The sequence below is a fragment of the Anthonomus grandis genome, chromosome 5, assembly GCF_022605725.1.
Source record: "Anthonomus grandis grandis chromosome 5, icAntGran1.3, whole genome shotgun sequence".
Lineage (NCBI taxonomy): Eukaryota > Metazoa > Arthropoda > Insecta > Coleoptera > Curculionidae > Anthonomus > Anthonomus grandis.
Window position 1 is genome coordinate 29572866 of NC_065550.1, and position 26767 is coordinate 29599632.

General features: G+C 33.0%; 3 protein-coding genes across 3 annotated transcripts in view; 1 reads left to right on the forward strand and 2 right to left on the reverse strand.

Moving 5' to 3' along the window:
• LOC126736792 (uncharacterized) overlaps positions 1-20755 on the reverse strand; it is a 128255-nt gene extending 107500 nt beyond the window's left edge. Inside the window, exons 1-2 of the mRNA XM_050441333.1 lie at positions 20242-20755; positions 17355-17625 (exon numbers count right to left, since the gene is read on the reverse strand). Coding sequence (XP_050297290.1) covers positions 17355-17490 — 136 coding nt within the window. The 5' untranslated portion in view covers positions 17491-17625; positions 20242-20755. The remainder of the gene's footprint in view (positions 1-17354; positions 17626-20241) is intronic.
• An 896-nt stretch (positions 20756-21651) lies between these two features.
• Positions 21652-22746, forward strand: LOC126736791 (protein TEX261). The gene is made up of 5 exons (XM_050441332.1): positions 21652-21819; positions 21876-21955; positions 22020-22241; positions 22300-22402; positions 22468-22746. The coding sequence occupies exons 1-5, from the start codon at positions 21750-21752 to the stop codon at positions 22581-22583; spliced, it is 591 nt and encodes a 196-aa protein (XP_050297289.1). The 5' UTR covers positions 21652-21749; the 3' UTR covers positions 22584-22746.
• A 3438-nt stretch (positions 22747-26184) lies between these two features.
• The window catches only part of LOC126735845 (E3 ubiquitin-protein ligase UBR4), an 86898-nt gene continuing 86315 nt past the window's right edge, over positions 26185-26767 (reverse strand). The window contains 2 exon segments of the mRNA XM_050439928.1: positions 26185-26501; positions 26561-26717. Coding sequence (XP_050295885.1) covers positions 26437-26501; positions 26561-26717 — 222 coding nt within the window. The 3' untranslated portion in view covers positions 26185-26436.

Genomic DNA, 26767 nt, shown 5'->3' on the forward strand with positions numbered 1-26767 from the left:
TGTGACCTGCGCATGTGTTGATCAGCTGATCTTTTGGCGGCAAGACTGCAAGTGCAGACAAAATCTACATAATGTTAGACAATCAGACGTGGTTTGTGTCCCAATAAAGTGCACCTGTGTTCGGTAAGTTTTAGAGGTGAAAAATAAGTAGTAGGGGCTCATTTTTTTTTTGAAAATTGTATTTACATATGGTTAGAGATGTTATGGAATAGCTTTTTAATGTACCTAGTCCGACCTGTACCAGTTCTACATTTAAACCTATTCCAAATACCTATTACAGCTCCAACCTATTCCTAACAAATAAATTGCAAGACAACCGTGGCGCTGCTGACGGTATCACAGGTTTTCGATGAATTAGCGGTTATGTTTTTAAATTTTATTATTTTTGCGGCATGCGCGGCATTTTGGATAGCGCGCGGCAGTCACTTTGATCTCCGCCGAAAAGAATCATTGAATGAAGGGGCGGCGAGTTTTTTTTGCATGTATTTTTAGTTCTGTATTTTTTAGTTTTTGTGGACACCGCCAGCCAGCGGACATCCACCTGCTCATCCAGTACAAGTATTATGTACCACATAGCAAAAAAGGAAGCAGGAAACCATTTTTTAAAAAATCAGTCAAAAATTTCCTCATTTCTACCCAAAAGATTGAATACAGCCTGAAAGAAAAAAAATTGACGATTTGTTATTAAAACAATTTTATAAAGATTTTCAGCCATATAGCGTAGTTGAGGATGAAGGGTTTCGGCAATATACAAAAGCCCTAAATCCATCTTACGAACTTCCCAGTAGACAGGTAATTTCTAGAACAATAATTTCAAGTATTTACGAACAATGTTTAGTTTAACGTAAAGAGTTGGTCAAAGATGTAATTGCAGTTGTTTGACAACAGATTGTTGGACTTCGGCAAACAATGAAAACTTTATGGGAGTCACAATACACTTCATAGATAAAAAATTTTATATTCAAACCATTCTTCTGAAATGCGCCGTATTTGACCAGTCTCATACAAGTGCCAATCTAAATGCGGAACTAAGAACCATAGCAGAAGAATGGGATATTGAAAAAATATATTTTAGCAATATCTGATAATGCGGCTAATGTGAAAAGTGCCATTACAAATGGGCTGTGATGGAAGTTTTTCGGATGCTACGCCCATACTCTTAATCTCCTAGTTTGCGATTCACTCACCGAAGTAGCAGGCACTCTAGAGAAAGTGAAAACTATAGTTTGATTAATGAAGTTTCAGGAGAATATAGGTTTAAAAACCCCTAAGAAACTTCTACAGGATGTGGTTGCGAGTTGGAACTCTACCTACTACATGATCGAGCAATTTATTGAGTTAGAAGAAGCTGTACGGATTACAATAGCTATACTCGATATTAATCTTCCTCAATTGACATTGGATAAATGGGCCCTTGTAAAGGAACTGAAAGTTATTGTGGAGTCCTTTGAGGATGCTAATCGTGTTATTCGTGGACAAAAATATCTACTAGCTTCTTTTAGATGTATGCAGTGAGCTTCTAAAAATTGACCTGAGCCAAAACAAATCTGCCAAGACAAAATTGCAAAGCGGCCTTCGTAATAGAGTGGGAAACAGTTTGGCATTTAAAAATAATGACCCCGTATCCCGATCTCGTAAAAATACTTAAGGCTCAACAACCATCTACAAGCAATGTAAAAGATAATTTAATTTTAAAAACAACTTTTTCAGTATGGGATATATTTGACAAAATTACTTAAAAAAAAAATTCAAATACCCAGTAGTTCTACCTCTAGGGCAATCTTAGAAGTGCAGGTATATGGAGGACACTATTCTGGATCGAAAAAAGGACCCATTGGAATGGTGGAGGGAACATGGGTATATATGTATATTCCAATTTAAGTGTACTTGCTAAACAAAAATTATGTGCTGTTGCAACGTCGGTCCCATGTGAAAGTTTATTTTCAAAAGCAGGTGAAATTTTAAGTGACCGTCGCCGTTGTCTTAAGGCAAAACATCTAGAAAACTTATTATTTTTGAACTTTAACGCCATATTTTGTGAGAAGAAAAAGTCAAAAAAATTTTTCCAAAACTTTTACTCTTTTATTTTCGAATTTTTGTTTTTGTAACTTTTTTAAATATTACATATTTTGTATTATTTAGTTTTGTTTATTTTTATTTAATATTGTTCGAAATTTAGCGCCTTTTTAGCATATAGGTAGCTATACTTATTATCTAAAAATAAATACTGACTCAAAGTAACTGTACTAATTTAATAAAAAACTCGGAATAACTTTGCTATTGTGACTTTTTCTACGATACAATATCCGCAGAATTGCCAAGTCAAAACTAATTCGATAATCCGAGTATTAAAACTGATTCGTATTATTCGGAACCAAATCGCCATCATTATTTTACATGGACTGGCGCACTCGGAACAGGTATTTCTGATTTCTGGTAATAGGTACGCGGAATAGCCCGCTGAAACTTATTCCAAAAGAACAGGTCCAGTTCCACTGTAACAACTCTACATATGGTTTTGGCCAGTTTTAATCCAGATTGGTGGTGATAATAGAAAACTAACATTGAAAAGTAGTGCACACACTAAATAACTAGGGCACAGTATAATATTTTGTTTTTACACGTTTTTGCTTATGTAGCTGCAGCTGTGTGGCCCGAAAATTCGTTGTGTGGTAGTTAGGTTAGGTTCAAAATTTTTTTATGTGTATAGGTTTTGGTAACCAAGACAGATAAAAAACATCTCATTGCATGAGCCCCTCCTCGCCAGAAAATCTAGGCAAGTACATACTGTGAATGGACATTCTGTATTATATTAGCTACTTGTCTCGGCAGTACCAGTAAAATTCTATTTTTTTTGCAGAAAAATGGACGAAAAAGAAGAAGCTACGCTGTTGAAGTTTTATGATGAAGTCGAGACTGCTGAATCAGCATCGTCTAGTTCGGATGAGGCTAGTCAACAAAGTGATGAGGATCCTTATCATAACTCTGAAAGTGGGGATGAAGACTATGTTCCATCAAATAATAGCTCTGATGAAACTCAAGAAAGTACCGCTTCTGAGAACGAGGATATCAGTTCAGCATCGAATGACGAAGAACCTTCGTTACCATCGCCAAGCTCTAATAAGTCAGACAGCGATAAGGAATGGCACAGCGATGTTGAAGATATTCCGGATTTCAACTTTGACAACGCAAATGCTGGGATCAAATTAAGATTTGATCATGTACCATCACCGCTGGAAGTTTTCAAAACTTTGTGGGATGATGAAGTGATGGATCTTTTGACATCATGCACTAATGAGTATGGGAAAAAAATGGAAACGACCAACAGACCCCATGCAAGGTATGCGCGAATGGCATCATTTCCGAACACCAATTTTGAAGAAATGTGTAAGTTTTTTAGATTGTCACTTCTTCAAGCCCAAGTACGTTTTCCAACTCTGCGAAAAATATTCTCCTTGGATCCCCTTTACTATCATCCCATATTTTCCAACGTAATGACTGGAAGGAGGTATGAGCAATTACTACGGGCGTTCAACTGCACCAAGGAAAAAGGAAATGTCGATCGTCTGAATAAAGTTACTTCTCTGCTACAAATTTTGATACGCAATTATCAAAAAGCCTTTTCCCCGGAAGAGGCATTAGCACTGGATGAGTTGCTTTTATTGCACCAAGGCAGATTGAGCTTTAGGCAATATATAAAAAATAAACGTGCCAAATATGGAATTAAATTTTTTGAATTCTGCTCTCCAAATGGGTACAATCATAACATTGAAATATATAAAGGAAAACAGGACGATGGAGAAGTTTCCAAGCTACAGGCATTGCTATTCAGACTAATGCAGCCATTTTTAGATAAAGGTCATCACTTGATAATGGACAATTATTATAATAGCGTAGGGTTGTCCAAAATTCTCCTTCGTAGAAAAACTCACACGACAAGTACTTTGAGATCAAATCGAAAACAAAATCCAAAAGTAGTTACCACAAAAAAACTCAAAAGAGGCGACCATATTTGGAAAAGAAATGGTAAAGTGTATGTCAGCAAATGGAAGGACAAGCGCGATGTTTTGTGCATTACTACCAAATTTCACCCAACGATGATAGAGGTTTCGAATTCTTATGGGAAAAAACTACAAAAGCCAAAAGAAATTCACGAATATAACATGAATATGTCAGGGGTAGACAGATGTGATCAGTTTACTTCCTATTATAGCTGCCCCAGAAAATCAATCAGATGGTACAAAAAGGTGATATTTCATCTGTTAGATGTTACAGTTATAAATAGTTTCTTGCTGTATCGAGATATCACAAAATCAAAAACAAATTTACTTCAATTTCGGGAGAGTATCATTAAGGAAAACTTGGGATTCCAAACAATTTGAGAGACGGAAGAAAACTGGTGTGAACCAAGGTGCAGCAAAAGCTGCAAAAGTTTCAGTCCCTGCGGCACACGTTACAGCTGAGGAGACAATTGTACCTGAAGTTCTACATGTCTTAGAAAAAATACCAATCCCGCCCAACTCTAAACGCAAAAGTCATTTCCTGCGATGCCGGGAGTGTTCATGACAAACGCGGGCAGACATCATGGAGATGTAAGGTTTGCGAAACGCATCCCCCATTGTGTGTTGGGCAATGCTTTGAAAATTTTCATTCCAATAAATGAATTTCGGTTTTTGTAATACCTATGTTATAAGCATATGAATTAATATTTTTGTAGTTTCTTACTTTTGTGAATAAAAACTTTTATTTTTATACATGATATATTATTTCGTAGTACCTATGCAACCTTTCAATAAATATATTGTCTGCATAAGCAGTCTTGTCCCTATATAACGCAAGTTGTTATCCAAAGGGACAGGTCTGCAATAGCAGTCTGGCTGTTTCTTTACGAAAAAACACCACAAACAAAAAAATTCTAACTGACATATAATTTATGGCCTTAAAAAAAATGTCCCAGGAAGACCCCAAAAAATTCTGTTTTGTCCGCGAATGGGTTAATCTGAATCACATTTTACCATACCAGAAATGCCGAGACGCCGCAGGGTCACTGCTGCTTAAGTATGCACATAAAATCCGCATAACTCCGGTGTCATTATCCGTCAGATTAAGGATGGTTCGTTTCTTTGTTTAGGTATAATTGATTACCAGAAATTGTCGCCTTGTGATCAGTTTTTAGACTTTAAAGACACGGACCTCCAAAATATATCAATTAAATTTGGAACGGGTTGCTCATAAGTTATTACTTGCCCTTAAAACAATAATAATTATAATTCAAAATGCATCTAATCAACTTGAAAGTAAAATTAGGTATTTCTAAATGACGGTCTCCTTTCTCCACATTAAGAACCAAAAGATTAACTTGTATCCAAGCATGTTTTTAAGCCGTTTCATGTTAATCAGCTTGCACGACGGATGTGGCTAATTACAACTGAAAATTCCGAACATTTTTCTTTTTTTTTTGTCATCTACACGTGCAATGCGACATAATGAGTTAAAAAATGTAAGACTAATTAAATAAATTAGATTTCGGGATATACGTTGTACGGGAGGGTTTCACAAAGCCTTTGTCACAAAACCAGAAATCGAAAGTAAAATCTGCTAAGCGCGTTATAGCATAACAACTGTTGTAAAATTTTAAAGTGAGAGATCGATAGATTGTTTCAGGTAAGGAGGTCAACTTAACTATTTACGCTTTTAGTAAATGGCTTTTCTATTATGTACTTTTTTTATGGTTTATTGTATTAACATATAATTTGAAATATATATACGTTAGAAACGTTATCATTAAAATCTGTTCTGATATTAGATGGAAATTTCTAGATTTAATCCTTTTTAATTTATTTGCTTTGTAAGTCCACCCCTGTTATAATTTGCACATGTTACCTCATTGACAAGTGTGACAGTTAATACAAGCAATGTCTGTTACTTGTCAACCAGCCAAGTGACAAATGACACTAGTGGCTAAATTTGCAACGAAATCTCAGTATTGCCAGATTTTTTTACGTTTCATGAAGTACTTTACTGACACCAAGAAATAAAAAGACTTAAGCTTAGAGGCAGTCAAGGACATGAATTAATTCACATGAATGTCCAGACAATATTTTATCTAAATATACACCCGAAGGCAGTAAAAATCAAGCTATAATTAAACAGGAAACTTAAAAGGATTCGTGTATATGTGTACTTTTACTCACGTCACGCCGGGGCTTGTCTTATTATTAACTTAAGCCACGACAAAACCTTTTTTTTATAATTCTAAGAACCTTGACTTATCTAGGCTTTACATAAAGAAAACCCGCAATAGTTTCGTAATGATTATTATACGAGTGCATTTATATATTGGCACCCATAGAAAACATTTTTTTTGTGTTTAATTACGGTGCGTTGTAGTTCTTCTCGTCATTGATTGTTCCGACCTAAAACACCTTAAGGATGTCGTAATTTTGTTGGTTTTTTTTTTGCGCCGGATGAATCGAGATGATCACTTTCTAAAACCTGATCGAGTACTACTACTGCCGGTGTAATTTCGCTTATCTGGGCCTCGAGATCTGCCTTCGGATTTGCATGGCCTATGGACTCTCTCTTGCGTAGGTTGATGATGATATTTCCTTCCTTTCTACAGATTTTTGGTATCTACATATTCTATATCAGTACCCCAGAGCCAGACTATGTTAAGTCCAAAATGTTAATTTTTCAGTAGAGTAATTTTATTCTAAATATTTTACAAAATTTTAAATTATAAAAAACCAGTTTTTAAAATTTAATTTTTTATTGAATATTTAAATTTACTTTAAGGATAAGAATAAAGAGTAGAAAAGCGATTTTAGCATTTACCTATTGTTTTTGATTTTTGTGACTTAACATAGTCTTCTTCGGATAATTTTAATTTTTTTTGGATTTAGTTTATATTTTAAGTCCCAAAGAAGGGACTTAATATATTTTTAAAACATGTTAAGTCCACTTATCGTTAATGCATAATCCATTCAAAAAAAAAAAACTACAAATATTTATTTAAATATTCAAATAGTTGTAATTGAGAAAAGTTGGGTTAAATACAAAAATTTTATAGTATTAGAAATATTTAGATTTTTATTCACTTTCTTCGTTTTTGCCATATTCTAAAATCTTATAATTATCATGGAATCTTTTTGGTACCCATTTTAAAAGTTTTTGCAAATGGTTGTACTTTTTTGCTGAAAGTGGTTTAGGCCCTGCCCTAATGGGGGCAATCAATATGGGCATGCAATTACTTCATCTGGTCCTTCTGTTAAAGTCAACTTCCATAAACTCTTTTCCAAAGTCTGCTTTATAGTATAAAATATTAGGGTTATCTTTTCTAGCTTGCATATAAACCGCATGCGATATTAAAAAGTATTTTCCCAAGTTATCCCTTTTCTGCTGAATATATGGTGCCGTCGAGCTATTAAAAAGTTGCTTAAACTCCTTAAAGTCAGAGGTTTCCATGTTGACAACAATAAAGGGCTTCTTTGTTCCACACAGCCGAATTACCTGCTGCCAATCCCAAGGAGTCATAATCTGAAATTTCGGAAGTTTTTTTCTTTCACGCTCGATCACAGAATGAACAACATCAGCCTCCAAATGAGTGTGTCCTCTCGCTAGAAACTTATGGTTAATGGTATTTGTTTGGTTTAATCTGAAGGATGTAAAAATATGACATAACCATTAAAATGTTTCTGTTTTGGCTGGAACAGTTATCGGATCAAATCGTTATCTCTTTTATCTCATCTGAAACATGTGTCTCTACCCATTTTATTAAGTATGAAGCTACTTTATTTCCTCCGCGACCAGCTACGCTCTCATCCCACATCATGCAAAAACTTTTTTCATCTGTCACAACTTGTATTGTTAAGTTATATGTCCACAGCTTAAGAGAATAGAAGCTTTGAGAGTTATGTAGATTTGGTGTTGGTAGACATTTCTGGAGATCAATCATTATAACTTTTGTTTCTCGTAAATTTTCCCTCGACTTTTTTTTATCTTCAGATTTAAGCTTTTATCTATAGTTGGTATCTGCAATTTGCCTGTCATAGTCAGTTTCAAGAGATTTCAAGAGTTTTCAAGAGATTCAAGAGATTCCGCTTCACGGATATTAAGCCGAAGCTCATCGCATAGATCACAGGTGCCGTTGTCAGGACTCTTAAAGGAGTAGTTATATTCATAGTTACATATCTCTGAATATAACCACTCCTTTGCAATGTTTTCGGCTCCAAGACCATTCTCTTGAGATTCTTCTAAATAAATAAAATCCTACTTATATTCAAATGATTGCCGAGATATTTCTTTTTTGTTTTTTCCCGGGAGTAGTGTGACTCGTAAGCTCGAAATTTCGAAATATGGGCTCAAACAGCGTTTTGAACCTCCTCTGAGATTTTGTTGACAGGTACGTGTTTTCTTTTATCAGTGTACTCTTTTTATCAGGTGTACAATGCCTCCATCCTTTTTCTTTTTAATTGCAGTATCCACTGTTTGCTGAGAGATGCTCAGTGTATTTAAAAAAACTTTTTGCAAACCTTTTCTTTTCTGCCTGTTTCAAAACTATAGTTATTAGTAAAATTTCTTTTTGCCCGTCTTTGACCAGTTACCTCCCTACATCTTTTTATTGGTATTTGAGAAACGTTGGATGTTATGTATTGCCTTCTTACATTTATTGTTTTTGATGGGCTCTAGAAATTCTTATGAATAATTTCACGACGCTCCTGGGAAATTTTATTTCTACATAAGAGTTTGCAAGTATTACCACACGGTTCCTTAAGAGATTTCGATTTCATAATACGTTTGCCACTGTCCGTTTTGTATTCTAATCCTGAATACCGTTTCCTTTTTGTTACATTTTTTTTTCCAAATTTTTGGATCTCGTCTTCTTTTTCGGGTTAGTATTTTAGCTTGTACTTCGCATTGATCTAGTTCAGCATTAAATACACCTTCATCTTCATTTTGCTCAGCTTCATCATCAGATTCATCTTCTAATTCTGATGATGAATAATTAGGATCCGCCACATCGTCATCACTGTCAAATTCTAATAATTCTCGGTGTGGAGTTCTATGCGATTGATGCTCCTCATCTTTTGCCGTTACATGTTTTTTTAATCTCCCTTCTGAATTATTCGAATCTGCGCTTAAACTAAATGCTGATTGCGATGGAAGTACACATCCTATTTGGGAATCCCCGTTTTCACGACTGGTGTTTTCTAAAAAACAAAAACATAAATTTATGATAAATAGGATGAAATTATTGGATTGATTGGATAAAATGTTATGAAATATTAGTCAAAATTATTTAAGCTAGATAGTTTATAAAATTTAAGTGCTTTACAAACTTGCCAGGTGTTTCCATTTTATTGAATCCTATCTCTAAATTCATTTAAAGGTTCTCTGGATATTCAGGTTTACACCCACTAGAAAGATCATCTTTTTTACCTTCGACAAATTCTAGAAAAATTATATTTCCTTTCTAAAATACCTATCACATTTTTTTTAATTTAACACAAATATGTTAAGTCCTAATTATTATGCTATTTAACGCTAGGGGTAAACTATGTTTTAAGTCCATTCTATGACTTAATTAATGCAAAAAAAAACTATTAATTAGGACAATACGTTATTTAGTTTGTTAAAATAATAGGTGCCTTCTATAGTAACAAGTATTTTTTACGTACCTGATTTTCTTATTCTGTTTGGAGCTTGGTGATTTTCATCCTTTCCAGGTACTTCATCATGTATCACCTTACCTAATATTTTAGCGGTCCTAAAAGACCATGGGGTCGTTGAAGTTGACGGTGTCGATGACATTACTACCTTCCTCAAAAATTACACCCTTAAAACAATTTTAATCAAACAATAATTTTTAGCACTCCCGAAAAAAATGTTTATTTACGGACTTAATACATTAGACTAAATACAAAATCCCAAGCCAAATAAGGTTAATGCGACTTAACATTGTTTGGGTTTGTGCGCTATGAGGACTTAACATTTTTTAAAATTGGCTATTTACAGTAATTTTTAAGATATGTTAAATCTAAAAATATCAAAAGATGCGGGGCATAATGTTATGTGATTTAACATATTAAGGTTGATTTTTGTTAATTTGGACTTAACATAGTCTGGCTTTAGGGTACAGATATAAATTTGATATTAGGTTTATTTCATAGAATTAAATGGTTATTTGGGTTGTAACTTGCAACACTGCGAACGTTGTACTAACTGTCATTCGTATTTGCAAAAAGACAACAGGCAAGTGGAGCTTGAATGTAAATCTGCTATTCCTAAAGCTGATAAAGTCAACTGTCCAGAAAAAAAATTATTTCGTCCAGGCAGTACGATGAGCTATTACAACCAAACAAAAATGACAGTTGGTTAAAAATTAAAAGGGGTCGGAGATATGAGATATTCCTTTTTTCTAAATAACCAGATTTTGGTTTATATAAATGGCAACACTGCGAACGGTTTGTAAATTTAGCCGCTAGTGTCATTTGTCACATTTGCCAATCGCATAATTTGCAAAACAGGAACAGACTTAAGGCAACTGAAGCTCAGAGTTGACTTTAACTGCCTGGAAAAATTTTTATATTAACTTTTCTTCCAGGGGAGTTGACAAATCCAGAGCATGTTTCTAATCGGGGTAGATTAAATTTAGTTTTTTTTTCGGTGTAAACACCTAGGACCTATTTTGAAGTACCAAAATGACAAGTTTGACATTTTATTGGATGTTAGCTTGCAAGGTTTTTATTTTCGTACACAAAAATAAAGAAGGAAATACAGAGGACAAGCTTAAGGCTTGAAAAAGAAATTATTAGTTTATTTTTATTATCTTTAAACAATAACACTTAAAGATTTAAAGGTTATGTCCTATAATTCTTCGTCTAAACTCACTTTAACTGACATTTTGATCCTAGAGATAATCCTGGACTAATTTAACCCTCAAAATCAATCCTTGTAAACAGGTCATCGATTCATGCCACTTGTCATTTGATCCATGGACCTAATAGATCCGCGCGTTGTAAACGTAGCTATTGAAACAATAAGAAACTAGGGGAAGGTGGGCTCGAATGTCTTTGGTTCTAATAGTGAACATTTTGGAACTATTGATTTATGGACTACTCTGAAGACTTTTTTAGAACCCTTTTTGGAGAACTGACTAAAATCCATTCATAAAAAATCGAGATAATTGAATTCTTATTCCAGGAGTTCCTGTATGCCTGTAAGGAATAAAAGACTTTGTATGTTATTGGAAAGTGAATATCTTGGGTACTCAAAGTCATAATTTAAAATACCTTAAAAATATAACACTATTCAGAGTCCGGTCCTCTGTTTCTACAAATGTCACTATTTTCGACAGGACCGCACTAAGATTTTTGTAAAGATTTATTACTTAAAAGAAAAAAAAGGTAATAAAAAGCAACTTTTTTAATGCCAGTTCTAAAAAGTCTACAGAACGCCTACATTTTGTAGAGCAGGTCAACTCCCATTTATTTTTAAATATTGCTTCAAATATAATCGGCTCAAAAACATGGTTTTTCTAATTTTTTAAATGCGGCCCTGGATTACTTAATTTTTACTTAAGAAAAAAAACAACTGCGAAACAACTTAAACTATCGTCACAAAGAGGTGACAACAATAAAACATTTTTCCGTAAGGAAATAAAAAATAGTTTCCAAAAATGACAGTCAGTCTAAACTTTAATAAAGGGGTGGCATGAGAACCCGATGATAACATTTCTTCCTTTCTTTTTTTTATATAGCCATATCTTGGTGTATATAAAATTTGGGTTGTAGATGTCAACACTGCGAACGGTTTGTAAATTTAGCATATTTTTCTTGGATATTGGGAAATTTTATTACATTCTAACGAAATAGCGTTTTGTAACTGGTTTAGATACTCAAATTTTACACTTTTATAGATGACACTTTTTAAATGACCCTACAAAAAGTTATTTGGTGAAAGATCAGGTGACCTGGCTGGCCAAAGTATTCGGTACCGTGGACCAATAATATTGACGTTTAAAGCACTTTCCAAGCACTCTCTAACCATACGGGCATTATGGGCCGGGCAACCATCCATTTGGTAATCATTTGATCTTCCTGAACAACTTCTTCCAAGGCGGGTCCAATTTGATCTTGAAATAAGTCCAAATAGGTTTCAGCTGTTAGGTTATAGTCCATAAAAGAGGGTCCAATGATATGGTGTCCGATAATTCCCACATTTGTTTTTTGGGGATATTGTGTCCGAGTATGGACAAAGCCATGTTCATTTTCTTGGCTCCAATACCGGCAATTCTGAACATTTGGTTCATTCTGAAGACTTTTTTTACTCCTTTTGGAGAACTGATTAAAATCCATTCATAAAAAGTCAAGATAATTGAATTCTTATTCCAGGAGTGCCTCTAAGGAACAAAATATTTTGTATCTTATTGTCAAGTAACTTTGCCTCTTGTTGGCAAGCAGATATCAAGTTCAAATAGTCAAAATTTTAATATTATTAATTTATGAAATACTCTGAAGACTTTCTTGGTCTTTTTTAAAGGAATTGTTAAAATCCATTGAGAAAAGGTCAAGATAATGGAATTCTTATTCCATGAGTGCCTGTAAGGAATAAAAGACTTTGTATGTTATTGGAAAGTGAATATCTTGGGTTCTCAAAGTCAAAAATACGTTCATCAGTTCTAAAATACGTTAAACATATAATACTATTCAGAGTCCGGTCCTCTGTTTCTACAAATGTCACTATTTTCGATAGGACCTGACTGGATTACTTAATTTTTACTTTTACTTAAAAAAAAAGCCGAAACAACTTAAACTATCGTTATAAAGAGGTGACAACAATAAAAAAAAAATTTCGTAAAAAAATAAAAAAATGAAAATTTTCAGTTTCCAAAAATGACAATCATCTCAACTTTAATAATGGAGATTAGTAAAGCTTTTAAAAGCCCAGATCTGTCCTGTGTTAATGAAAGGTTTGATTTTGATGGCCACCTAGTTTTTAATAACCTCAAGTAGTTCTAGACTCTTAAATGATGGTTAGATTTCTGAAATGTATAAAGGATTTGATTGTTTAGTTGAGTTCTTTGTACATAGATAGTGCCACTTTATTGTAATCTTTGTTTACTTAAATATTAGGTGTTTTGTGTATGTTATGGTAAGTTTTTGTTGAATTCTCCTTTTTTCGGGTTACATAATTTTAATTATTGTTTAGGTCTGATGATGCTCTAGTCGAGCGAAACATGTAACCTTCGTTATTTTATTAAATGTATTTGTGATGCTGTAGATTTCGTGTTTTTTACCTTTATAAAAGTGTATGACCAGCATCTTTGGGATAATGGATGAGTTTTTCGAGTTTAATAAAGGGGTGGCACAAGATGATTATATTTCTTCCTTTTTTTTATATAGCCATATGTTGGTGTATATAAAATTTGGCTTGTAAATGGCAACACTGCAAACGTTTTGTAAATTTAGCCGCTAGTGTCATTTGTCACACTTGTCCATCGCGTCATTTGCAAAACAGGAACTGACTTAACTACTTTTTCTTCCACGAAGTTGACAAATCCAGAGCATATGTTGGATCTCACATGACACCTATCCGCGATTTTGAAAGTTGGAACTGTCATTATTGTTAGGTTATATTATAGTTTAATCAATACTATAAACCAAGAGAGAAAATCTTTATAGGCACACCCGTTATAAAAATATCATGAGAACGATCTTACCTACGTTTCTTTTTTAATTATTAGCTAATAAGCTGTTTATTGTAACATTCGTACAAGATTCTATTTAAATGGTTTCGAAACAATACTAGACCACAGAACAGATTATAATACAAAGTAGTCGCTTGGGTTTAACATTGAAACAATAAAAAATTAGGGGAAGGTTGTGTCGAATGTTTTCTTGAAAATGATTAAATTGATTGTTTACTGTCTACTTAAGCGACGCTCAAATTTAAAATAAAAATATTAATAAAGGGTGATCCTAAAAATCAAGAATCCTTCACATAAAACCAGACTTCTACTGAAAAATTTCAACATGAAATGACCCAACGTTCCACTACTACACCTATACTATGCAAGTAAGTATATTCCATCTCATGGTAATGACTAAAGAATGCGTTCACTGTACACCTTTAATCTGGATTCCAAACAGGTTTACAACAGTTTTTTTTTCATCATTATTACTTGCCGCCATTAGTTTATATCTTTGTTTGTGTGGTATTACATGAAAATAATTATAAACCGTCATTTATTTGTTAAAATTCTATTGAAGTCCGTTTCTGTATTCCGTGGAAGTTCATCTTCACCCATAAGGTGTGTCTGTTTTTTTTTGCACGATGCGAGAAATGGCATCTATACAGGGAGGGTGCGGTTTGAATACCAAATTAGGCGTCGAATTCCGGATTTAATGTGAAATTATTTTTTTTGTCTGATGCCCATCTCTTTCTTTTACACTGTTTTGGTCATAAATTCGTGTTTGTTCCACACGTTGTTTTATCGATATTTCTCTTTTTATTAAGTTCCTTTACTGTTTTATGTATTAAATACTTACTCTATTAACTAAATACTCATAATACTACACGGAAAAAAAGGAAGATTAAAATGTTTGATTTACATATCGAAATTTTATATACATATATAGAAATTGTATTCCAGCATGCCTGTAAGGAACAAAATAATTCGTCTCTTATTGGCAAGAGAATATATTGGGTTCTAGTAGTAAAAAATTAGGAATTATTGATTAATGGACTTCTCTGAAGACTTATTTAGTCGTTTTTAAAGAAATGACTAAAATCGATTCATAAAAAGTCAATCAAATTGATTTTTTATTACCGGAGTGCCTGTAAGGAACAAAATGATTTATCTCTTATAGGCAAGTGAATATCTTGGGTTCTAGTAGTCAACATTTAGAAATTATTAATTAATGGACTCCTCTGAAGACTTGTTTAGTCGTTTTTGAAGAAATGACTAAAATCGATACATAAAAAGTCAATAAAATTGATTTTTTATTACCGGAGTGCCTGTAAGAAACAAAATAATTTGTCTCCTATTGGCAAGTGAATATCTTGTGTTCTAGTAGTCAAAATTTAGAAATTATTGATTAATGGACTACTCTGGAGACTTGTTTAGTCTTTTTCGAAGAAATGACTAAAATCGATTCATAAAAAGTCAATAAAATTGATTTTTTATTACCGGAGTGTCTGTAAGGAACAAAATAATTTGTCGCTTATTTGCAAGTGAATATCTTGAGTTCTAGTTGTAAAAATTTAGAAATTATTGATTAATGGGCTTCTCTTAAGACTTGTTTAGTCATTTTTGAAGAAATGACTCAAATTGTTTCATAAAAAGTGAGTAAAATGGATATTTTATTCCAGGAGTGCCTATAAGGAATAAAATATGTTGTCTCTTATTGGCAAGTGAATATCTTACATTCTAGTACTCAAAATTTAGAAATTATTGATTAATGAACTACTCTGAAGACTTGTTTAGTAGTTTTTGAAGAAATGACTAAAATCGATACATAAAAAATCAATAAAATTGATTTTTTATTACCGGAGTGCCTGTAAGAAACAAAATAATTTGTGTCTTATTGGCAACTGAATATCTTGGGTTCTAGTAGTCAAAATTTAGAAATTATTGAGTAATGGACTTCTCTGAAGACTTGTTTAGACGTTTTTGAAGAAATGACTAAACTCGATTCATAAAAAGTCAATAAAATAGATTTTTTATTACCGTAGTGCCTGTAAGGAACAAAATAATTTGTCGCTTATTGGCAAGTGAATATCTTGGGTTCTGGTAGTCAAAATGTAGAAATGATTGAGTAATGGACTTCTCTGAAGACTTGTTTAGTCTTTTTTGAAGAAATGACTAAAATCGATTGATAAAAAGTCAATAAAATGGATTTTTTATTACCGGAGTGCCTGTAAGGAACGAAATAATTAGTCGCTTATTGGCACGTGAATATGTTGGGTTCTGGTAGTCAAAATGTAGAAATTATTGAGTAATGGACTACTCTGAAGACTTGTTTAGTATTTTTTGAAGAAATGACTAAAATCGATTCATTAAAAGTCAATATAATGGAATTCTTTTTTTAGGAGTCCCTGTAAGGATCAAAATAATTTGTCTCTTATTGGCAAATTATTATTTATGGTTCTCATAGTCAAAATTCAAAATACGTTAAAAATATAAGACTATTCATAGTCCGGTCCTGTGCTTCTACAAATGTCACTATTTTCGACAGGACCGCACTAAGATTTTTTTGAACTTTTATTATTTAAAAGAAAAAGTAAATATTATGCCACTTTTTTAATGTCTGTTCTAAAAAATCTTCTACAGAACTACTACATTTTATAGAGCAGGAAAAGTGCCATTTATTTTAAAATAATGCTTCAAATATAGGTTCGAGGAAAAAAAATCGTTTTTCCTTACGTTTTTTAATACGGCTCTGGATTACTTAATTTTTACTTGCAAAACAACACAAGTTGTCACCATAAAATCGTCACGTCATTATAAAGCCATAAAGAGGCGACAACAATAAAACATTTTTGATTATCAAACAACAAGATTTCCCCGCCATGCTTACGGTACCGTAAGAAAATTAAAAAGTGAAATTTCCAGTTCGGCAATGAAGAAGAAAAAACCGCGATTATAATTGCGCAATTGCAAGTAAAAAAAAGTGAAAATTAATTTAAATTATCAGAAATTAAGTTCTTATAAGAAATTTAGAATGAGATGCGGTTAGTTTAATTGGCCAGTTATTGTTATTAAGAGGGAAAGTGATGAAGAATTTCTTAATAACCATGTATCTATGTATTTTCGCTTTAAAGTTATTAATAAATACAGGGTGGTTCTATTTTTTTTGTTTATTTAAACCATGCAAGACTCATCGTCCCAATGGGTCAATCATCGTAAAATTGAAAATAAAAAATTTGAGATTTGACCGAGATAAACCGAAAAGATGAAACCGGTACCGTCTAGACATTCCAAATCAGGAAACCAGGTAGAAAGTTTTTAAAGAACGAGCCTTTTGGGCTCTTTAATTAACACGAACGATTTATTGTTAAATTTTTGATTATGACCAACGTGGACCGTGCATTAAACCACAATTTTACGAAATTCGCAATAATCCAAAAAAACAAACAATATTATGGGAAGGTTATCGCTATTTTGTTTAAAACCTCATCGGCTTACGTCACACGACAAATTTATAATAACAGATATTGTCTTATCGTTTTTAATTTTTCTTTTCATATCAGTAATATTAATTAATAAATTGTCGTATGTTGATTTATAATGCTACGTACCTGCTAGGGAGGATTAATTTTTTTTTAAATATCTTTTAATAAAATGCTATTACCTGGATTCCCAATAAAATCCTCCTTTTCCAGCAGGGCGTTTGGCGTTTGGTATCCGTATGCGGGCATCCAGGGATTGTTTCCCGAATTTAAATCCAAGGGAGGGCCAGGCCAGTCCTGGATCGACACTTCTTCCATTTTTCAGTCCACTTTGATATATACAAATAGTCTCTTTTTATGTTTCTTTTTAATTACGAGGACATTTTTGAATGTTTTTGCGTTAGAGCGCTTGATTTGATCTTAAAAACCGTAAAAAAATTCTTCAGTCCGTCCCTGCCGTTTGGCAAATTTTAAAGGGTTGACAAGTGACAGTTAATATATAATGGAACTGTCAATTGTCAACCAACTATGATGGAAACGTTACCAACTCGGTGTATTTTTCACCAAAAAAGGAGAATATTAGTGTTTCAAAGAGATTTTTAAGGTGAATTTGAGGGGTGACTCAAATGGGTGTATTTTCTCGATTTTATTTGAAAATAATCCAGTTAAATTAAGCATTTACTTTTTTTTTCCTTCTAAATAAGTACATAGAAAATTATGACTTATCAAGGTAGGACTACGTCCGTATGTTGTAATGGGATTCAGTGGATTGTGGAAGTCTAATTGTATAGGTGTCATTGTCTATTTAATGAACTTTTAAATCGACTAAAGAAAGACCACATCTAATATGCCCTAATCTTGGTGAAATATGGAGAATTTTAAGGTTAACTTCCAAGAATTCTGAATTTTCGTAGTTGGCAACACTGGCAATAGTGAGGGAACAGTCAAGTTCTTGTTCTAATATTATATTGGCCATACGTTTGCCTTTGTTCGACACATTGTTTAAATAAATTTAATTAAAAAGTAGTCAATCATTTATTTTATCGTCTATAAAACATCGCAAGTGAGTAAATTAATATAATTTGGACCGTAAAGGAAATGTCACTATAACTGGTTTCATAATTCTTTTTTTCTACCCATCTTTCTTTAATGCACTGTTATGGCCATAAGTGTGTCTTTGTTCACGTGTTGCAGAAAAATTGTAAATTACTTAAAGTATTGATGTGTTAAATATTTACTCATACGAGTGTATCAGAGAGAGATTAACACTTAATACACTGAAATGACACTAGGGACTAGACTTCCAGACACCGATTTAAGTCTTTAACATAACCTCAAATTTTGATAATTTTTCCTTTAACAAAATATCGATATATGCACCAAACAAATTCAATTACTTTGATGTTTAGCCGCCGGTAAAATGGAATAAATTACTATAGAATTATAATTAAGAGATATTTATGGTCATTTTATCTTAAGTAAAAACTAATTTAACGATAAATAAACTTAAAATCATTCCTGGCCTATTGGCCAATAATTTGTCAATAATTCAAATAACTAGAAAATTCCCAGAATCCGGTTCTGTACTCTACAAATGTCACTCGATCGACAAGTGATATACAAGCTGTCACTTGTCAATGAGTTAAGGAAGATGTGACAGCTTTCAACAGAAGCACCCTAAGATTTTTGTGTTGATGTAATTGGCAAGTGACAATTAACATATGAGTCAAGTTGTTTTTCTACCCATCTTTTTCTAATACACTATTTTGGCCAATAGTTTGCCTTCGTTCCACATATTAACAGGCTTAAATAAAGTTAAATAAGTAGATAATTATTTATTTTATGGTCTTTATGTATTTCTTTTATTAAATAAAGAGAGGTATATTAATATAATTTTAATGTAAAATTGGCCGTACATGTAGTGTCACCCCAACTGATTTAACAGATTTCTTTTTCCACTCATCCTTCTTTAATGCACATAAAAAATAATGCGCCTAGCGTTTTTGCTTGCAAAATACTAAGGAAAGAATTGTTGCACGTATCTTTTTGGTTTATGTAAGTTGAATTATTAGAATTTACTTATTATACCGGTGCATATGTGGGTGTGGCTATAGTGACAGATAAGCAATCTTTTGATAGCTACAAATTTCAAAATGGCGCCTTCTAGTGAACGGAACATTCTTAAATATGAGGAACATGACATAAATGAAATTCTCCTAGGCATGTTTATTACATTTACTACTATTTACAAATCTGTCATTGTTCACAATGCGTTGAACAAAGACTTACATATGACCAAAAGAGTGTATCAGAGAGAGATTAACGTATTGATATAAATGGCATTCGGGGGCTAGATTTACAAACTCACTCCGATGTTGCCAGTTTAGATCACAATTCAAGATTTTAACATAACCTCAAATTTTTCTAATTAATCAGTGACAGAGAAAGCGTGTCAACTATCACTTCTAATTACTTGGGCTTGAATGACAGCTGTCATGAAAAGTAATATATAGAGCGGTTAAGTAGCACAAGAAAAATAATTAAATTAATAATGATTAAAAACAATTAAATTAATAATAATTAAATTAATAATGTCAATAACTAAATTAACTAGAAAATTATTAAAGTTCGGTTCTGTGCCTTTACAAATGTCACTAGATTGACAAGCGACGTTTAATACACGGGACAACTGTCAGTTGTCAAGGAGGCAAGAAAGATGTAAGAACTTTCGACAGGACCGCACTACGATTTTTTTCTTTAAGTTTTAAGATGAAAAAAAAAACATAAATTAAAGAGTTTTTTGTCACTTTTAATTTTAACTTGAATTACTTGATTTTTGTTTAATGTTTAAAAAAATATTCCCCTGAACTGCTTATAGGTATTTTCTCATTAAAATATTCATGAACCTTTATGCCAATGCCCAATCATTTACCACATGCAACAACAAAGCCTCATTCTTCTTTTATTCTTCATCGATCTCTTTGATAAGGACGTTTCTTAAGCAAGGCAAGTACATATATGTGTTCTTTTACGGTACCGTTCGATGACCGTGTTAAAATGTGAACGTACCTTTACCTACATATTTTATATACTGCTAAGATTAAAGACCATACTACGCCTGTGCTTGCCTTTTAAATCATCATTTTTATATACATTATTCCTATTAGTCTATGGAAGTACCATTTTTATACTCCTGAGTATAAAATTGAACTTTTTAAGAAAGTCCCCAATCTAATTACCAAATTTTGACGCTAATTAAACGGCCGTCCGTCAGTTGCTATGACAACCTGTAATTATACCAGGGGTGGACGTAAACTAGGATATATATAATTCAATAACTGCCACAGCAAAAACATACAAATTTTTTTGTGACCCGCACAAATCACTGAGGATGGTTCGGTTCGAAACCCGCTGACCGGCTCGAAGGACCGAATCGTATATTCGCGTTATTTTCCACAGCAATAATAAAAACTATTCGATTCGCGTATTATTACGTCGAATGTTTGTATACAGGCGGCGGGTACGTACGCTACGTACCATGGCAACGGTATTATAAAAGTGTATATTTTAGCCAAGTTTGGCCTCACCGAGTGCATGTATCTAAAATCCGATTTACACCGCGAAACGAACGGAAACCTGCTTCGGTTCACAGATTGTCGCAGCGTTGTCAAATTGAACAAAAATTGCAGTTTTTCCGATTTTTATGTGTTTATTAAAAAAACAGAGGTGTTGGGTTGATCTTATGCCCATAAATAGTAAAATGCATCCAAATAAAACGATTTATTCGACAAACAACTATAATGCGGATTAAGTTTCCGTGTAAACGCTTATTGCAATGCAGTATCTCTTTTATTCAAATTCCCATACAGTTTATACGCTCATGTAAACGTGGTTAACCTTGGGGAAATATGTCGAAAATGTCCAAAAAGATTTTATTCATTCACTCTTTTTCCTCAATTACAATGGACTCGCGTCTCTGTCACTTTCATTCATTCACCTAAAGGATTTTTAATAGAAACGTATTGGCAACACCGCCCGCGATCTATAAGCGATAAAAAAAACTAACGAAAGGCGCTTGTCGTGGTACCCGCGATGGTCACGTGGACAGATTCTGACCATTCGCGTGAGCGAGTCAGGTACCACTCCACTATAATACGAAATGAATAAATATTTTTTCGTCCGAGAATAGATTCCATTTATAGTGGAAATTGGCCAAGCACGCTGCTTTTATGCGCCCAATGCCTTTGTAAAATACCTAATTCAAGTGAATAACACAATAAAACACTGAAAAAACAACTATACCTATAGCACATTCTTAAATTACTCTTAGTACGTATAACACATACTATACATGTTATACCACACATTGCTTGCAATATTGTTCATATTGCAAGCAATAGTTCATATTGCAAGCAAATATGAACAATATTGCAAGCAATGTGGGTTGCCTAATAAAGTTCCCTTTGGTTGCACGTACGAATGCCAACGTGGAGCTTGTCAAATGTCAAAATCATGACCTAACCTCAAAATTTCCGATGTCTCAAAAACATAAATAAAAACAAATTTTCTTTAAAAAAATGTGGTTTTTAACCCTTATTTGCTATTTTTCTATGCTAGTCCAAGTTGTTTTTATCACAATTTCTATAGGTAAGTGACACCATATCTCTACTTTCGTATTTATTGCATAAAATTTTATATTTTAGCTGCAGGTCTCTATTACTTGGCAGAAATAGTTGAGGAATACTCTTATGCTGCTAAAAAAGCGATTTGGTGGATGAATTTTGTAATAAAAAGACCCTTATTTACCTTATCAACAATAAAGTACCAATAGATACATTTTCTTTCAGACAATAACAACTCTATTTATTTTCCTGTGGTTGTTCGAGAACTTCCCTCCATCGATGATCATCTGTGGCATCCTTGCACAAATATGCCATTTTGCTATACTAAATAATTTTCCTTATGTGGCATTTAGTTCCCCTTTTTTCATATTTGGGGTGGTGTTTGTCATCGTCAATCACTACTTAGCTTTTAGTTATTTCGCTTCCACTTACCATCCATTTTCTGAGGTAATCCCAAGTTAGATATTTTCTTGAAATGAAAAAATTAATATATGAAACATTTCAGGTTATAGCATATTTCACTTTGTATTTGTGGCTTGTACCATTTGCTCTTTTTGTATCTTTGTCGGCAAATGATAATGTGCTGCCTACAACAGCTGAGAGATCAGGTATGGTAAACAAATTATGACATTGTCCTATATGTATTTTTAATCCATAAATCTGTATTTTTTAGATCTGGACGCTGTAACAAACTACCTTTCTAAAAGGAACAAAAAGTACGGGCTCCTAACTCTTTTTACTTATGCAAAAGAGTCATTGCTGCCAATGAGAACAAAAAAAGGATTTTAGACCGTGAAGATACTCTTGTACATAAAACCATATTTATTTATATAAATTAGTTAGGATAGCAACTGTTTAAGACTAATTTTTTTTTCAATGCTGTGGTGAATAATATGATGGTGATATTTTGTTGCTGTGGTATGTGAGGTAATAAAACTAATTTTCCCTACTACTTGTATAGTTAGTGAATATATCTTTTCTATATTCCAAAAACCTAATTTTTGCTCAAAAAAGTGGCTACAAAATAAAAGTATTTTTGTTCACTTTGTGAATAAATTTTGCCCTTTTTCTCAAATTTATTAAATGGAACAAAACATTTGTTTAAAGTGGTTTTGATGAGTCAGTATTAGTATTGGGCTGGAAATAAAATTGACATTAACCAATAATATTACCGATGTTTTGGCTTGTATTAGAACATCCTCAGGTGTCCATCATGTTTATTTATTTATTTACGGGATGTCCCTATTCTAACAAAATTACAAAATAAATTATATCCTAACCCTAAATGTATATAAATTCTGCCATCAACAAATATATTAATAAGATATTGTATAATGAACTTAATCTATTAAATATCCATTTTTCTATAAATCAATAATATATCTATCTAAATGTATATAAATATGTAGCAGCCCAAGATATACAAATAAGATAAAACTTCCAATAACTTAACCAAAAACTTCCAAAAAAATATAAAGCAACTAAAAACATACCATTAAAATAATCAAAATAAGAAAAGTAATAGCAATCAAATTTATTTGATACTTAACACACTTACTCAATGAGTAAACTCACTCAGACACCTTTTAAGTTTTGAAGGCTTTAAATCCACTAAGTCAAAAGCCTGATTAAATCTATTTCCCAACATGTGGAGTCAATTAATTAGAGAAAATTTACCAGAGTTTGTATGGTGATATTCAACCAGAAAAAGGGTCGTCTCTCTAAGGACTCTGGTATTGCATCTAAAGTTTATCCGCGATAACAATTCAGGGCAATCAATAGCATTATTAATGAACTTGTGAAGAAATATCATATCACACCTAGTTCAATAGTCCTCAAGAGAAGTCATGTTTAGCATTGACGTAAGTTCCAATAAAGACTCATCTCGTACATTTAATCGCCAGACACAAGTCTTGAGAAATTTATTTTGGACCTTATCAAGACTGTAAACATGGTTAGCATAATAAGGGGACCAGACTATGGAAGAATAAGACATGACACTACGAATAAGTATAAGATATAAAACTCTGAAGGCAGCTACTGAAAAGTCTTGAGTATTTCTAGTTATAAAACCAAGGGTATGAAGGGCTTTACTAGACAAACTATCAATATGGGGTATGAAAGTCAGGGAACTGCCAACAACACCCCCAAATCTTTAATTAGCGATACTCTTGAAAGTATCTTATCATTTATGTGGTAGTCAAATGGGACAGCTTTTCTAGATTTAGTAAAAGAAATGGTAAAACACTTATCCTTATTAAGATGTAAGCCATTAGAGACAGACCAATTATATAGAGAATCTATGTCTGATCAGGCAATCAGACAAGTTTAAAATATGTAAAAATAGCTTCAGGTCTTCTGCAAATAATAGGAATTTGCAAAATTTGATAATACTAAAAATATCGTTAATAAATAAATTAAAGAGTAGAGGCCCCAAATGTGACCCCTGAGGCACCCTTGAAGTAACCAAAATAGGATCTGAAAGTGAACCCCTTACATTAACAAATTGTATCCTTTTATGTAGGTAACTATTTAGCCAAGAAAGAAACCACTTAGGGAAACTTGTTGATTAGAAAATCTTGTAAAACATAAACTGCATGTAATATAGAGATTGATATTCAAATACAATATATTATGTCCAAAATACATAAACCAAAATCAAGAAAAGTTAAAAAAGTGTGAGAACCATAATATTTTAAGGAAGAATGCTAAAAAATTTAATTGTATGCATTCTGGGCCATTTTGAAATTGTTTCAGCTATCAATATGCTGGCACACTTTTCTCTACAGACTCTCACAGAGTGAGAGGGATGACCTCCAAGGCAATACAGCAAGACACCAAGAAATAAGCATGTTGAAAGAGTACAGAGGGTAACCAAGGTTAACTTTTTTAAAAGATCATCAATATGGCAGTCCCACTTAAGAGAAGGGTCAATATCCTCACCGAGGAACTTTATACTTTTCAGACCCCATTCACATTTTCCATATTCCTGAGGGAATAAATAGTTGTCTTAGTTTTCTCATCATTCAGTAACAGCCTATTTGTATCAACTCCCAACCTCTCTACTGCTTGCTCCCTTGAACATGCAGACAGACGTAATATGGTGAGATATCTCTAAGGAGGTTATAGCTTAAGGCATAATAATGGACTTTAGATTAAACTTTGTGGTACTCCTATATCTATAATTCTCTCAGATGAAGATGACACCCAACTCTGAGTGTGTGCAATTTGTTGTTTGATAGTTAGGATTTTAATAGTTCTATGCTCCCTTTAAAAAAATTGTAAAATTAAAGTTTTTTTATGGCGGGACCGGTGGTCAACCCAGTCGAATGCGACTAACAGATTTAGATCCTATTGGTTTGGTCATCTTGGTTGCTGATGACAGTCTAATTTGTTTGATTGGTTTACTGCCAATCAACTTAACCTAAAGACCAAAATAATCCAAGACGCAGAATTTAAATTTCTTGAAGTTATTCTTGTTCCTTACTTGAGAGACTTCTCCCAAGAAAGTCCAGGAAGTTCAAATCTCTTACTTTAGGGATTATCAAAAGTTATTTATCTTATTAGAGTACTTTCTCACAATGTGTCTCTTCCTACTATTTTGTTGGCCTATCATGCTTATTCCTCATCCCAAATACTCCGTGCAATTCTAAGTTGGAATCATGGAGCTCATGCATCCAATTTTTGAGAATGCTGCCGTCAGTACCTTGACACTCTTCATATTCTCACTTTGTCATCCTTATTGAACACTGTCTTGTCTATATTAGGGAAAACATCTCCAATTTTTCAAAATATCTATAATCACCAAACTCTGCAGGGACATATTCCCTGCCATTCACAGACTATCAAGAAGACAGAAAGGCACTGATTATTTCTTCATAAAATTCTTCAATGTCCTACCGAACTGTGTAAGGGATCTAGAGTCTAAGCAGTTTGTTTGCAAAATCAAAAAAAAAATTAACTAATTGAATTTTATTCATTTGAGGATTTTTGTGACCCGTACATTTTGTTTTAAAGCTATTTGTTTGTTTTATTATCTTCATTTTTATTATGCTTTGTTGTAAGTGCCTATCATAGTTTTATTGTCTTCATCTTTATGTGTATATGTACTTATGTACTATACGTACTAGAAAGTTTTGACAATATTTTATCTTGTAGTGGTTGGAAAGTTTTTTTTTTTAAATCCAACAATTTTGTTCCTGTTTGACTTGTATATGAGTTTTGTTCTGTGATACTGCGTAACAATAGATATTTGATATTATAACTTTTCACTATTACAAGTTAATCATTGTAGCGCCCCGAGGATGGAGCAACATAGACTTAAACGTTTAAGTTGCAAGGCCTCAGTTTAATTCAATTCCAACCTAACTATAAAATAAAACACTCATAATAATGATTTTAAAGATTTCTATTATTTCATAACACAATATCGGTAAATAAGATACAAGTAAATTAAACTCCCACTCAAATAAGACAAAAAGAATAGCAAAAGGGTAATATTAATTTAGTAACAGCAATATTAAATTTGTTGACTAAGATATTACATACAAGGTTAATAATAGTGTTTTGTATAAAGCGCCACCATGCTGTGAGTGATTCAACTTGCAGCAAGTCGTGGATTGGTCTTGGGTGTTTAAGAGGGTCATTTCACTACAGACAGAACTGAATTTATGTAACTATCCGGGTCAGGAACCACATCAAACAAACCTAGAAGGAAAAATATGAGAAGCTTAATAAAAAAAAAATAAAAAAAAAAACAAATTTACCGGCAACATCACAGAACTCGCCAAACGAGGCGCAGGGCAGCAACTCTTCTGTAAAATACCCGAGTAACTTTTCGGAGTTTTTCATCAGCGCCTCGTCGTTGTGTCTGATGTAATCGGCCAAATTGGTCGGCCACTGTTCAAACTCCCCTTCTACATCCTAAAATAGTTTCTCATTTAAATTCAGGAAATCTACAAAATTACCTTAAG